We start from the raw sequence: 14,444 nt of genomic DNA, 5'->3' as shown, positions 1-14,444 counted from the left end.
TATGTCATGATCATTTCAGTTGTATTTACACATTTATTTCATAATTGAATAAAACTAATTTAGTTTATATATTATATTTTTTTAATTTTAATCACTTCATTGCTAAATTTATTATTTCTAAATATGTTCAAATTTTATGTATATTATTATTATTTTCAAATAACTTTTTGCAGATATGGGTTGGAGTTACCTGTAGATGTGAACCATCCAATACATGGTGAAGATGATGTGCCACATCCCACTGAAGATGATGTAGGTGTGGTCCAGCCAAATCCGGCTGATAATGATGAATCAGAGCCGGGTGAAGACTGATCCTAGCAAGAAAGATCGTTAATTTATTTTTTTAATAATTTTGAATGACTTTTGCTTATAGCAAGTTGAATAGTAGGTATTTTATCTTTATGACTCTATGGTTTTAGATGCTTTGATATTGGGATTTTATGTTTTTTATGATTATTATTGAATTTTATGGTTTTTTAATCATACTTTTCATACTCTATTTTCTTATTTGTTATTGTTTATCATGGCATCCTACTTTCATTTCTTATTACAACATTCTAAAATTTCTTTAAATAAATACAATGCCTTATTTAGAAAAATATTGAAAGTAGAATGTTTTATCATAAAGAAATGAAAGTAAGATGTTGTGATTTTCAGGAACCTCATAAGAGATCCACTTTTTAAAATTATAAAAGAAAAAGTAAAATAAACTCGAGTCAAATGTGTTTTAAACAGCAAATTCAGTTCGATAACATGGCGCTTCCAAATAAAATTTGTTTTTAATAAGGAAACTGAAGTACAAAGTTATTATTTAGGCTTTTCAAAGTAAACATCTTACATATTAAACAACATGTACTAATGGGCTGTTTAAAACTAATTTTAAACTCAACAGCTGTTTTGAAATATAATTATATATTCATGGGTTGTTTGGTAATATAGTTTACCTCATGGTCTGTTATGGTAAAAAAAATATTGATTTAATAACCTGATAAATAAATGCGAGAATACAATATTTCAACCTAATAAATAATTCCATAATCATTCATGATAATATATCTTTTTTTCTTTATTATCATGCATTTTAGTTTGAAAAGTTAATTGAAAATCCATTTTAAAAACCTCAGAGGCTGTTTTGGTAAATAAATACATATTTATTCCCTCAAAAGCCACATTTACTTTTCATTCACATCAATAGGCGTAGATGTGGATAAAACAATGACATATATGACATCTGGAGTATACACTTTTTGTGTGAATGGAGGAATATATCATAGAATCGACCAGTTAATCCCAAGGGATGGAAAACCTCGGTACTTAAAGTTGTATTTTTACGATGCTGATTATGAGATGTCACATAGACTCAAATGGAAGAATATTGATAAACAAATTGCTCAAAAGTTGATCCGTGTTCTTGCCACAAACCCATAAGTGCAAATATTTCGAAGACTTGCCGATCTGGGGCCGCTTGACAATTACAGAGTCACTTTAAATGCATCAGTAGAACTTGACCAAAGGGTATACAACAGACCGACCACATCCGAGGTACCATAATAATTATTGTCTACTAATTCTAAAGTAAATATATTATGTATGACATACAACTGTATATATTACACACCATATATAATCATATCGTTTCCATAATAAAAATTCCAAGTCGCTGGTATTTGGATTGAAGGTAACGAAAACATAGCCGCATATAAACGAAGTATTATCGTGTATGTCAGATCCGAAAAACCACGAACAATTCAATCTTACTGGGGATGATATGATACATTGTGTTATCCTTTATTTTTTCCTAACGGTGAGTCTGGATGACATTCTAATATCCCAAGACATGGATTTCCCATCAATAATATTATTAACGACGACGAAGACATCCAGGATGATTTAGAAGGTACACATAAATTTTTTTAAAATTTTAGTTAAATTAACAAAGATTACATGTTTGTACAAAGCATTATTTTTTTTTTGTTCACGACATCAACATTGTGTGGACTCTAATACAAAAGGAGGGCGAAATATTGTAAGTATGCGGGAGTACTATTGCTATAAGTTTCAAATCCGGTTAAATTATAATGTTATTTTGTTGGGAGTGAGATTACTATAACAGTTTGTAGTAGATATCTACATCAAGATTGAGACTTCACATTTGGAGTTTTGTAGAAAAAACCAGTCCAAAATAAGATTTTTCAACGAGACTACTTATATACATCGCACGAAGTTGACTCCATCCGATAAAAAAATTTCATTCCGTTTTCAACATAGGTAATTCCCAATAGCAGTTTGTTTCGCTATGACCATTAACAAAAGTCAATGACAGTCATTATCAAATGTTGGATTATACTTGCGTAGACCTGTCTTCACCCATGATCAGTTATATGTAGCTGTTTCTCGTGTAACAAACAAAAAAGGTTTGAAGGTACTTATATGTGACGAAGAAGGTCGTTCAACTAATAAAACAAAAAACATTGTCTACAAAGAGGTCTTGCAACGTTTATAGATATTTATCGATTTCAGTGTTTCTTTTTCACATTTCAATAATAACAATAGCCATAAACTTTCTTTTATAATTATTATGCAATATATATATATATATATATATATATATATATATATATATATATATATATATATATAAATGTTTTTATACGACGGGTTATAATCTAGTTCCATTATATAACACAAAAAATACCAATAATCAAAGGAAACATTTGATACTTTGGTCTATTTGAAAATTTCAAAATAGCCTAATTTTTAGAACGATTAAGTAGCAAAAAACAAAGATCTTTGACATCATTATTTCGCAATCATTTTTCTAGATTTGAATAATCGGGTGTGAAAGCTGTTCGGCTGATGTATAGTTTTCAATCACAACGCAGCAACATACACAAGCTGGTAATGTCAAAAACTTTTAAAATAAGAACCTGAACACTAGCTTTAAACGACAAGTAAAGATTTTCTTATAATAATCCAAGGAAAATATGTTGTGTTTCTATTAAAAAAATGCTTATACATAACATCTCTTAAATGGAGTTGAATTTTGATTTTCTGCCTCCAACCATAATATACAACGTATAAAAAGGTCACAAATTCAGTTCCCAAAAATAGCTTCACGCGTCACAAGTTTAATCCCCCTGACCCATAACTCCGCCATATCAACACCACCCTCACACACAAAATGCACCTCCTTATTCTTCGTCGTAACCACCCGAAACAATCCCTCCTCCTCCCCATCCGCCTTCTTCCTCCGGTTCCACCGGAACGACGAGCTTCCACCAACCTCCGCCCATTTACACACCACATTCCGCCTACTCGATTTCCCCCACCGCAACAACCCAGCGCCTTCCACCATGCTCAGCCGCTTGCTATGTGGACAACCTTTCCCCCCTTTACAATGTTTCTTCACTCGACCACCACCCAACACCAGCCCCCGTGCCACGTGGTCCAACAGAACCTGTTCGGCGTCTTTACAAGCTAACCGGAGCGCCGTCTCGTGTCTCGCGTTTTCAATCTCACAAATCGCCCCTTTCGAAATCAAAAACTCGCAGATCCTCCCGTGTCCTTCACGTGCCGCTAACATAAGCGGCGTGTACCCGTCGCCGTCAGGAGCGTTAATGTTTATGTCGTTTTCACCGTTTGTTAACGTTTTAACGGCGTCGAAGTCGCCTCTAGAAACGGCTCGGTGGAGGGTGTAAAATGAAAAAGCAAATCCTTTCTCAGGGGCGTTAATGTCATTTTCACATTCAAGTATAACTTTCTCAAAAGCACCACAGTCAACACTCGCTTCCGATAAACTAACTGCGGTTTCGCCGTATTTATTTTGAAGTTTTACGTTAGCTCCGGCGGAAACGAGCAACCGGAAGGCGTCCACGTGTCGGTTTATGACAGCAACCATGACCGCAGAATACCCGTTTTCATCTTGCTCATCGAGGTCAACTCCTTGGTCAACGATTTTTTTCAACGCTTCAATATCGTTGACACGTGTAACAAACATTAAACTCGAGAATATCGAAGAATCGCTAGACCGGATGACCTTTCCGGTTCGAACCACCTCCAAAATAGCTTGTCTCAGCCCTAATGTCCATCGAACTGACCCAGCAATCGACTGGACACATTGATTACCCGAATTGACCAAACCGAAATCGGCTCCGGCGCCGGCGAGAAGCTTAAGACAGTCGACGTGTTTATTCCTTGCACATATCATGAGTGCGGTTTCTCCGGCGTCAGTTTTCGAGTCGAGATTACAGCCGGCGTTGACCAGGTGCTGGAGGACGGCGGAGTAACCAAGGCTTGCGGCCAAATGGATTAGTCGGAAACCGGTTCCTTTGATGGTTTGAACCGGGAGCTCCGGATCAGCACCCCGGTTTAATAAAAGCTCGATTGCTTTTAGATTTGAGCAAAGTATAGCGTGATGGATTATCGTTCGACCAAAATGAGGAATATTAGGGGAGATATGTTGAAGGAGGGTGTTTAATATTGAACCGGTTTTTTCAAAATACTCGACCGCGCACCATGTAATGTCATACGGTTCAGCTAAACCGGCGCCTACTCGGAATTCTTCTCCGGTTGTCGTGTCCCATGTCCAGGCTCCTAGCCTCACCTTGGTGTCTGTTCTTGCACCCGCCTGCTCAAAAAACAATATTTTAAAGTTTAAAACTAATTTTTTTTCTTATTATTTATTATAATTTTTTATTCTATTTAAGATTATAAAAAATCATCTCATATAATAATTAAAGAGGTCAAATGAAAATATACTAAAAAACTAACCGAAAGTTGGCTGGCCAACCATTGGCTGTTTAGTTTTCATTTTCTTTAATTTGATTATTAAGTTTTTAGGTTTTTCTGATGGCCAACTATTTATTGACTGTTTAGTTTTCATTTTTCTATTATTTAATTTAAGTTTTTTGGTTTATTTATGAAAGAATATATAGAAAATAACCTTCAAAAGAAGTTGAACAACTGAGATGTGTCTATTGACAATAGCCGCAACAAGGGCATTACAACTAACATCCGCATGTAAAAATGGCTTGGAAGATCGAAGCAAAACTCGAGCAGTTCCATTCATGTCTACTCCACACTGCCATCAAACATTCAAATATACATAATCAACTTTAAATATTATTCCATTTATAATTTGGAATATTTTTGTTATATGTACCTTGAAAAGTGTATCAACAAAATCAATATATCCTCTACATGATGCATTGACATGGGCATGGACTGCAACATTAGGGCGAATGAGGTCTGATGCCATTAGAGCTTTTGCAGGCATGGCTAAACCATGGTGACTTGCTTCAAGTAAAGCCTCTTCACAAGCAACTTGAGAAGCTCCACCTTCAATTAATAACTCTAATATCTCAACATGGCATCCTCTTGTTGCTGCTGTGGTTGCATACCCACGAAATAATTTCTTGTTCACATTTGCCCCAATACTCTACAATTTAGACAAAAACTATGGTTATATACTTATATTGGCTCCATTTTCAAAAATCGAGATATGTAATGTTGAGATTAATTTGCATTTTGAGTTATAAGATATTATGACTAATCATTAAATTAAGCGTTAATTCTGCAAATGTGGCCAATAATTGATAGTTTGAATTTTGCAAACCATCGCTTTCAAAATCCAGATAATAGTAATACGTAACGTTTCTAGCTATTTTTCGAAAACCAAATCACAATGAAACAAAGAGAAATGTCCAAGGCTAATCAAATTATTTTTCTCAATTACGAAATACCGGAAAGAACAGATCAAACAATTTGAAATTATCCGAAAGTAACTGAAATTATTTGCTCTAAAGCTCAAGCTGAAAATTAGGTCGTGATTCGGGAAAAAGAAATTGAAAACACATTATGCGTGTTCTAACAGTGAAGGTTGATTGAAATTTTGTATTTGTGTTCTTCTTCTATTTCATCAAGTAAGTTTTGATAAAAGTAGGATCGTTTTCGTTAAATTCCGAATTTCAAGACAAATGATGCAAAAACTGATCATATTACCAGTAGCTTTCTGACGAGCTTCACGTTTCCGGCATGAGCAGCGAGGAAAAGAGCAGTAACATCCGTATTGAACTCTTCAAACTCCACTCGAACCTCGCTCGGAGACTCATCATGTAACACGATCTCTGTCTTCTTCGAATTCAAACATACGGTTCCAGCAAAGTTCACATCAACAAAAGGATCTGCCAAGCACTCCAACGCAGCCTTGAAATCGTTGGCATGTGTAGCTTCAACAAGGCGTTGTGAGACTTTCTCCACGTAATCTTCCACAGGAAACACCTTTTTCACAGCCAGATATCCTCCACCGCCTGTGGATTCACCGGAGTTGTAGACCGTCATAGTTTCCGGTGTTTCTCAGTCAGAAATGTGTTGTTGGAGATTTGTTGTATAGAACAACGAAGATGTCAAGCCAGTGTGCGTTATTGTAATTAGGAGTTTTAGGGGCACTGATTTTTTACAATACTTTATATAGCACACACCCTTTTTCTATTTCAACTAATTTAAATTTAATATATATATATATATATATATATATATATATATATATATATATATATAAAAGTTCAATTGAAAAAATAAAAAAGGGTGAGAATGGAAGAATGATTCTCAGCCACTCATTTATTTTTGCCGCAAAACCACCGTGATACCAGCGGAAATGGGAAATGAATACACATTGTTTTCCAACAAAATATGTTTCCTTAAACTATGTTAATCATTACCTTAACATATACAAAAACATAGTTTTTTCCGTTTTTTTAATTTTTAAGAAACTATTTTTATTGAGAAATGATTTTAAATATATCAAAATTCATGATTTTTAATTCTATACAAATAGACATCTATATTGATATAGTTTTAACATAATATATATATATATATATATATATATATATATATATATATATTTTATATTTTCAGCTATCATTATTCATAAGTGAATAAAAATATATCATATTTTTAATACAACACATTCGTTATTCACTTATGAATAAAAAATATGATTAATTTTTTTTACAGATTAAGTATCATTCATATATAAATATAACATATAATAAACTCTTTACAGCTTACATCAACTCTCGTCACATGTTATATTTACATATGAATAAAACGTTTATTGACTTTCCTCACAAGTTATATTTATATACGAAGAACACATTTATCATAATTTTGTTACAGTTTATTTGTTATTCTTATATAAATAAGTAGTTCAAATTTTCAACACTTCATCTTTTTTTAACATACTACTTATTTATATATGAATAACAAATGAACTGTAACAAAAATCTTAGAAATGTTTTATTAATATATGAATATAACATATGACGACAATTAATAAACGTTTTATTCATATATAAATATAACATGTGACAAAAGATGATGTAAAAAAAATATTTTAGTTAAGAAAACTTTATAATATGTTATATTCATATATAAATGATACTTAAATTGTAAACAAGTTAAACATTCGTTTTATTCATAAGTGAACAACGAATGTACTGTAATAAAAATCTGATGTGTTTTTATTTACTTATTAATAACGATAGCTGAAACTATAATTTTTTTTTTATTTTATCTTAAAATTATATCAATATGGATGTCTATTTATAGAGAATAAAAAATTATGAATTTTGATATATTTAAAATAAATTTTCGATAAAAATAGCATTCTAAAAATAAAAAAAACAAAAAAAATATGTTTTTGTGTATATTAAGGTAATGATTAACATAATTTAAGAAAACATGTTTGATTGGAAAAGTATATGTGTATCCGTTACCTATTCCGCCGGTACGTCTAAGTGTTTTGTGGCAAAATAAATGAGTGACTGAGAATGATTCCTCAATTCTCAACATTTTTTTTTCTCAATTGAACCCCCTCTCTCTCTCTCTCTCTCTCTCTCTTTATATATATATATATATATATATATATATATATATATAGAGAGAGAGAGAGAGAGAGGTAAGTTATATTGAGAACACATAAAATGTTGAGAACGCGAGAACAATCCATTTTTGTTAATTTTTCAAAATTATGTTCTTAAAGTGTAAAAGGTTAAAATACGTTTATTCCCTTAATTTATGCAATATTATATATATATATATATATATATATATATATATATATATATATATATATATATATATATATATATATATATATAGGGAAAAGTAGAACCATTATTAATCAAGTAACCAAGGAACCAATCCAAAGCGTCGGAATTTAAAGCGGTCAACGGCAAAAGGAAGGGTTGTAAAATTTTATAATAGACGCACATGTACCGGATTATAACAAAACCCACTTCCTTTTTTTTATTTAAAATTTTTTTTAGGTCAAGTTTTTTATCGGAAAAAAACCGAATATACCGTTGTTCACGATTTTTCGTCCTCTTTCCATAGAGATCCATGATTATATATAAAAAACGAACTTTTTTTTTTCGAAAAAAACTCACTTAATTTTCTTAGTTTTTTAAATATTTAAGTTTATTTTTATAAAAAAAAACTAATTATACCAAAAATATTAATTTTTTGTACTCTATTAATAAACATCAACACCGACAAAAAAAAAAAAAAAAACCCTCGAACAGTATAGATTCACACTGTGAATCTAAACTGTAAATATTTCAATTTTTAACATTCACAATATGAAAAATCTTGAACAGTTCAGATTCACATTGTGAATCTGAATTACTATTATGTACACTGTGAATCTGAGAAAGTTCACAAAAAAAAAAAAAAAAAAAAAAAAAAAAAAAAAACTCGATCAGTGTAGATTCACACTGTGAATCTAAACTGTAAATATTTCAAATTTTAACATTCACAATCTGAAAAGCTCCGATCAGTTCAGATTCACACTGTGAATCTGACTTATTATTATGCACACTGTGAATCTGAATAGGTTTACAATATGAATTTGAACAAGTTCATAATGTGAATCTGAACTGAAATATCGTTTTTTTTTTAACATTAATATGAATCTATGTTTAAAAAGTACAAAAAATATGAATTTTGATATATTTATTAATTTTTTTCTATAAAAAATAGACCTTAACTTTTTTCATCAAAGAAAATGAAGTGATTTTTTTCGAAAAAAAAAGTTCGTTTTTTATATATCATTATGGATCTTTATGGAAAGAGGACGAAAAATCGTGAATAACGGTATATTCGGTTTTTCTTTTATAAAAAACATAGTCTAAAAAAAATTTTAAATGAAAAAAAAGTGGTGGATTTTTTTGTAAAAGGTGGATTTTTTGGTATAATCCGGTGTGTGTGTGCGTCCAATGTAAAAGTGTACATCTATTTCTTTGGCCGTTGATCGTTATGATTTCCGACGCTTACGATTGGTTCCTTGGTTAATTATGGTTCTCTATTGAACCTCAGCCTATATATATATATATATATATATATATATATATATATATATATATATATATATATATATATATATATATATATATATATAGGGTCCGGTTTCTGTGAAGACTAATTTTAAAATGAGGACTCCTGATAACACCTTAAAAAATGTGAAAAAAATATAAAAAAAATACAAATCATAAACGCGAGCATAGATCTATGTCCGGGAGAAAAAAAATTGGAAAAAAAAATTTGCATAATTTTATTGATCCATGATTCAATTTTAATTTTTTATTTTGCATCATTATGATCCATAATTCAATTTTAATGATTCAATTTTTTTTTCCAATTTTTTTTTCGGACATAGATCTATGCTCGATTTTATGATTTGTATTTTTTTTAGATTTGTTTTCAATCTTTTTATGGTATCCTCACGAGTTCTCACTTTAAAATTAGTCCTCACCAGATCATGTTTATATATATATATATATATATATATATATATATATATATATATATATATATATATATATATATATATATATATATATATATATATATATACATGAATATGCTTTTTCTCTTCAATTGAAATTAAAGGTGTAAAAATTTATCATTTCTCCACAAATCAATACATGGAATCACAAATGAATATATTTTGTTCTCGCGTTGTCAACCTTTTTGGTGTTCTCATTTGATCCTACTCCTATATATATATATATATATATATATATATATATATATATATATATATATATATATGTATATATATATATATATATATATATATATATATATATATATATATATAGACACACACACACTCACTAGCCGTTTACCCGCGATAAGCGACGTGTGCGAATAATTTTTTTAGAAATTAGTTTATACAGACGATTTATTTTTTATATCGATTTTGCACCGGTTTTTATTTTTTAAAATCATTTTTTAGATCGGTTTCGGTTATAATTTCGGTTTGTTTGAAGTAAAATTTAATTAGAAAACGGTGTTAAGACCGATTTGGTTATATTAGAAAAACCGGAATACATATATTAAAACATATTACTAAATGACAAAATGACAGTTCTGTTTTAACCTACCTGATTCGCAAAAAAATTGTTCGGTTTTTTTTTCTATCACTTAAAAAAATGATTTGAAATACGCATCTCTAATGGGGGAGAGCAAACGAAAAATGATATTGTTTTTCACGCGAATAAGCATCAGGCGAGACCAGGAGCATCAATTAACTTTCGATTACGGTTCATTTTTTTTTTCGTCAAAGCCGGTTTACTATTAGTTCGTTGGCGAACTAATAGTTATATTTCAATTAATGTTCACCCATTTATCATTAAATTTTATTATGCATTAGAACCCGACTTAACACCCATTGCTTCTTAATATTTTAAAGTTTACAATTATAATGATTGTTTTATATTTTTGTGATCATAATGTTGGATATTATAATATTTAGTGCAAATCAATATGTTATTTGAAGGAATAAATTAGAAACGAAAAAAATAATCACATTGAATACAATGCATACATATATTTTATCAGTTTGTGGTAATTTATGTACTTACATATATTAATTATTAAATTAAATTTCCAAATTTTTATTCTTAATAACAAAAACATGTCATCTTAATTTACTTTTGATTGCAATAGATGACCAAATAACTTAGTTATGTGATTATGATCTTCTTTGCAACATCCAACGAGTAATTGGCATTAACCAAACATAATCCTTTTTTATTCATCACGTATGCTTTGCATTGAAACCAACATAAACAAAATCCAAAATAAATAAATAAATAAATAAAATTTGGATTAGATGTGATACATAGTTACATAGCAACACAAAATGTGACTAATCAAGACTTGTATAAAGAGTAATAACAAGAGATTGACTATAGGCAACTAAATTAGGCTACAAACTTTGATAAGATGGGCTAAGCTGCATAAGATGCTTAATGAGTTTATTCAGAGCTTTGTGCATGAAAAGGAAGGAACCCAAACTCAGGGGATTTACATCCAGACAGAGAGAAACGTTGATCTAAAGTTGGAAATTAGCACATCACATGAAAGATGCCACAAAAAACACCACGCCACAATTACCCAATGGAACACACACACACACAAAAACACCACACTTCTAACACTCATTAAATATGGTCCCAAAAATTTCATTTTTTTTACTTATTAAATAAAGCCATAGTTATCATAACATTCTATCAAAACATAAGTCAAAGTATCTCAAAACATTATCATCAGAGTTTCGAAATCAAAACATCAGAGTAAACATCCCAGGCTAAACATCATGGTGTGTGCAATGCAGTCATCCCGAACTCTTCCCTTTGCTACCAGAAGTACCTGAAACCAAAACTGAAAACCGTAAGCACAAAGCTTAGTGAGCTTCCCCAAACTACCACATACCATACACATAATCACATAATCACATATAGACATATCGTGGGCCCCGCCCAACATCAGACAATGTCCAGCATCGGGCCCCGCCCGACATCGGATAATGTCTGACATCGGTCCCCGCCCGGCATCGGGTCCCGCCCGGCATCGAGCTGAGCTCGGCATGCATAATAACATATCAACAATACATATATAATAATCACATAACACAAGCATACAAACATTCATCGGGCACCGCCCCGTATTGGATCGTAATCCGGAAAGCATACAATTATTCATCGGGCATCGCCCGACATCGAACCTTAGTTCGGAAACATACGACACAAACACATGCAAGAATCACGAAGACATCCAGCATACAAACATTCCTCGGGCATCGCCCGACATCGGACCGTATTCCGGAAAGCATTAAACATTCATCGGGAACCGCCCGGCATCGGACCTTAGTCCGGAAAACATACAATCATAAATACGGGCCGACATTGGTGCCTTCGACCCGTTCAAATAGGAGGAAACTCACCTCGCACTGCTGAAGTCCCGCGGATAATTCTCTGGCTGCTGGCTGACAAATTCCTGAACTGTCAACATCAAAACAAAACCCAATTAATCATTTGGGTTTCAATGCATAACCATAAATCCACACTTGGGGTAAAAGGACCATTTTACCCCTAACCTATCTTGGTCCAAGACCAAGGCCCAAACTCACACTCTAAAGGCCCAAAAGCCAAATAATCAACCAAGGCCCAACTATGGCCCAATTATCCAAATTGGGCCCAAACCCCTCACATGGGCCTTACCCTAAAGCCCATCCAAAAATCCTAGTCCATATACTTTTTCTTAGATGGCCCATCAAGAATCCAAACATCTAAGCCCAACAAAAAGCCCAACTCAAAACCCAACACAATTAGGGTTTTCACATAAAATGAAGATTAGGGTTAAGTGTTCTTACTTAACCCATTAAGGACTTAATCCATTAAGTCCATCACCCCACTAGGCCAAACATACAATGTAATTGGGCATAAGTCATAATTTCAATCCATTAGTCCAAAACGCGGCTCCCGGCAATCCAAAACTAACATCTCCAAAACTAGGGTTTTATAAACCCTAATTAGGGTTTCCAACCCAAACACAAGTCAATTAGTCCAATGGTTACTTTTTTGGCTGATTAAAGTTTCACTAGGTCGGGCACCACCCACTACTACCTCAGGCAGTGGTGGTCGACGGAGGCTCACGACGGCAACCACCACCTCACGGTGGTGGTGGGGGTTTTCTTTGACTTTTATTCGGCCAAAATACCCAATCAACATCTCAACATAGAGGAAACGCACTCACACACACCTAATAACACACACACAGCCACCCACGCGGTGGCAGGCGGCAGCAAACGGTGGCAACCACCACCTCATGGTGGTGGCGGTGGGTTTCCGGCCAAATAAGGCACACACTACACCACAAATTCCCAAAGCAATTCATACATGCGAACACATACGTGCTCAACCACCTACAAGGTGGCAGAAATGACGTCGGAGCTAAAAGAAACGGTAGCCGAGGTCGGTAGCAGCAGCATGGACGTTTCCCCATGTCACACTCACCGGAAAGAACAAATGAGAGGAGATATGGGTCGCAGATAACTTACCGAGAGCTTTCGGTTGCTCGTGACCCACACATCGATGCCCACAACATGTTCCATGGTCTTCGGTGGTTCTCGTGACAGCTCACGACGTTCGGCAGCAAGGTTTTGGTGGTGACGCTTCAATGACGAGGTAGCAGGCGGCGGTCAGACTCGGCAATGCAACGACAACCACAACGTCGGACCAGCCCTTCCGTTCTCCATTCTGACGTGACATCATCGCGGGTTTTCCGTCGGTCTTCGATATCGCCGGCAACAAGGGCACCGGTGAACGCTTGGTGGTTCTAGGCGGCAGTTAAGCTGATGGCGGCGGCTAGAGGAGGCTCCAAGAATGGTGGCGGCTGGAGGATGAACTAGGTTTAGGGTTCCATTCCAAAAACGAGGGGGAAAGGGAAGCAGGTCTAAATCCCGTGACTCCCATGCAAACTTCAAACGGAATTGACACAACCGGTCCCTCCCACTCATAATCTTTTCAAAACAAATCCATAAATTACCATTCAGCCCTCAACATTCCAAAATCCTTTCAATTAAGTCCAATATTTACCAAACACCCCCTGACTTCTGAAAATCTTTACATACAAATCCGAAAATTACACTTAACCCCCAATATTCAAAAGTTATGACATTTAGCTCCCAAAACCAACGCCTTGCTTAATTATGGATTTAGGGCTACTATTCATTTATTAATTTTATCTATTTACTTATTTAATATCATAATGTTACAACACTACCAAAAAAGTGCCAGCCACCACATACACCAAAATCTAACACCCGAAGATACGGGGATGCACAACACCAATAACTCATGTCGAGTATTAAAATACGCCCCATCACTAATAAAAAATAACTGCGAAATCAATAAAAGGGCATGAAATTTACCAAAACAACTTGTTAGGCAACCAATGGAGTTTGAGATAGTATTTCCTAATATATTCGTCTTCCATTTTTTTCAACCTTGAGCCACCTTTTGACCTACAGTAAGCAAAGTAAAGCAATTGAAGTACATTTGACTTTGAATGAAGTAAATAAGCATCCAAGTAGC

General features: G+C 33.3%; 1 protein-coding gene across 1 annotated transcript; it reads right to left on the bottom strand.

Annotated features, from left to right (window-relative positions):
- Positions 1–2,981: 2,981 nt before the first annotated feature.
- LOC145128725 (uncharacterized) lies at positions 2,982–6,424 on the bottom strand. The gene is made up of 4 exons (XM_079063529.1): positions 6,001–6,424; positions 5,162–5,437; positions 4,943–5,080; positions 2,982–4,627 (listed from the first exon to the last, which is right to left on the bottom strand). The coding sequence occupies exons 1-4, from the start codon at positions 6,337–6,339 to the stop codon at positions 3,095–3,097; spliced, it is 2,286 nt and encodes a 761-aa protein (XP_078919655.1). The 5' UTR covers positions 6,340–6,424; the 3' UTR covers positions 2,982–3,094.
- Positions 6,425–14,444: the final 8,020 nt, after the last annotated feature.

Source organism: Lactuca virosa, chromosome 8, assembly GCF_052849685.1.
Source record: "Lactuca virosa cultivar CGN04683 chromosome 8, Lactuca_virosa_CGN04683_v6, whole genome shotgun sequence".
NCBI lineage: Eukaryota > Viridiplantae > Streptophyta > Magnoliopsida > Asterales > Asteraceae > Lactuca > Lactuca virosa.
Note: the sequence above shows the minus strand (reverse complement) of the source record. Positions and strands in the feature narration are given on the sequence as shown.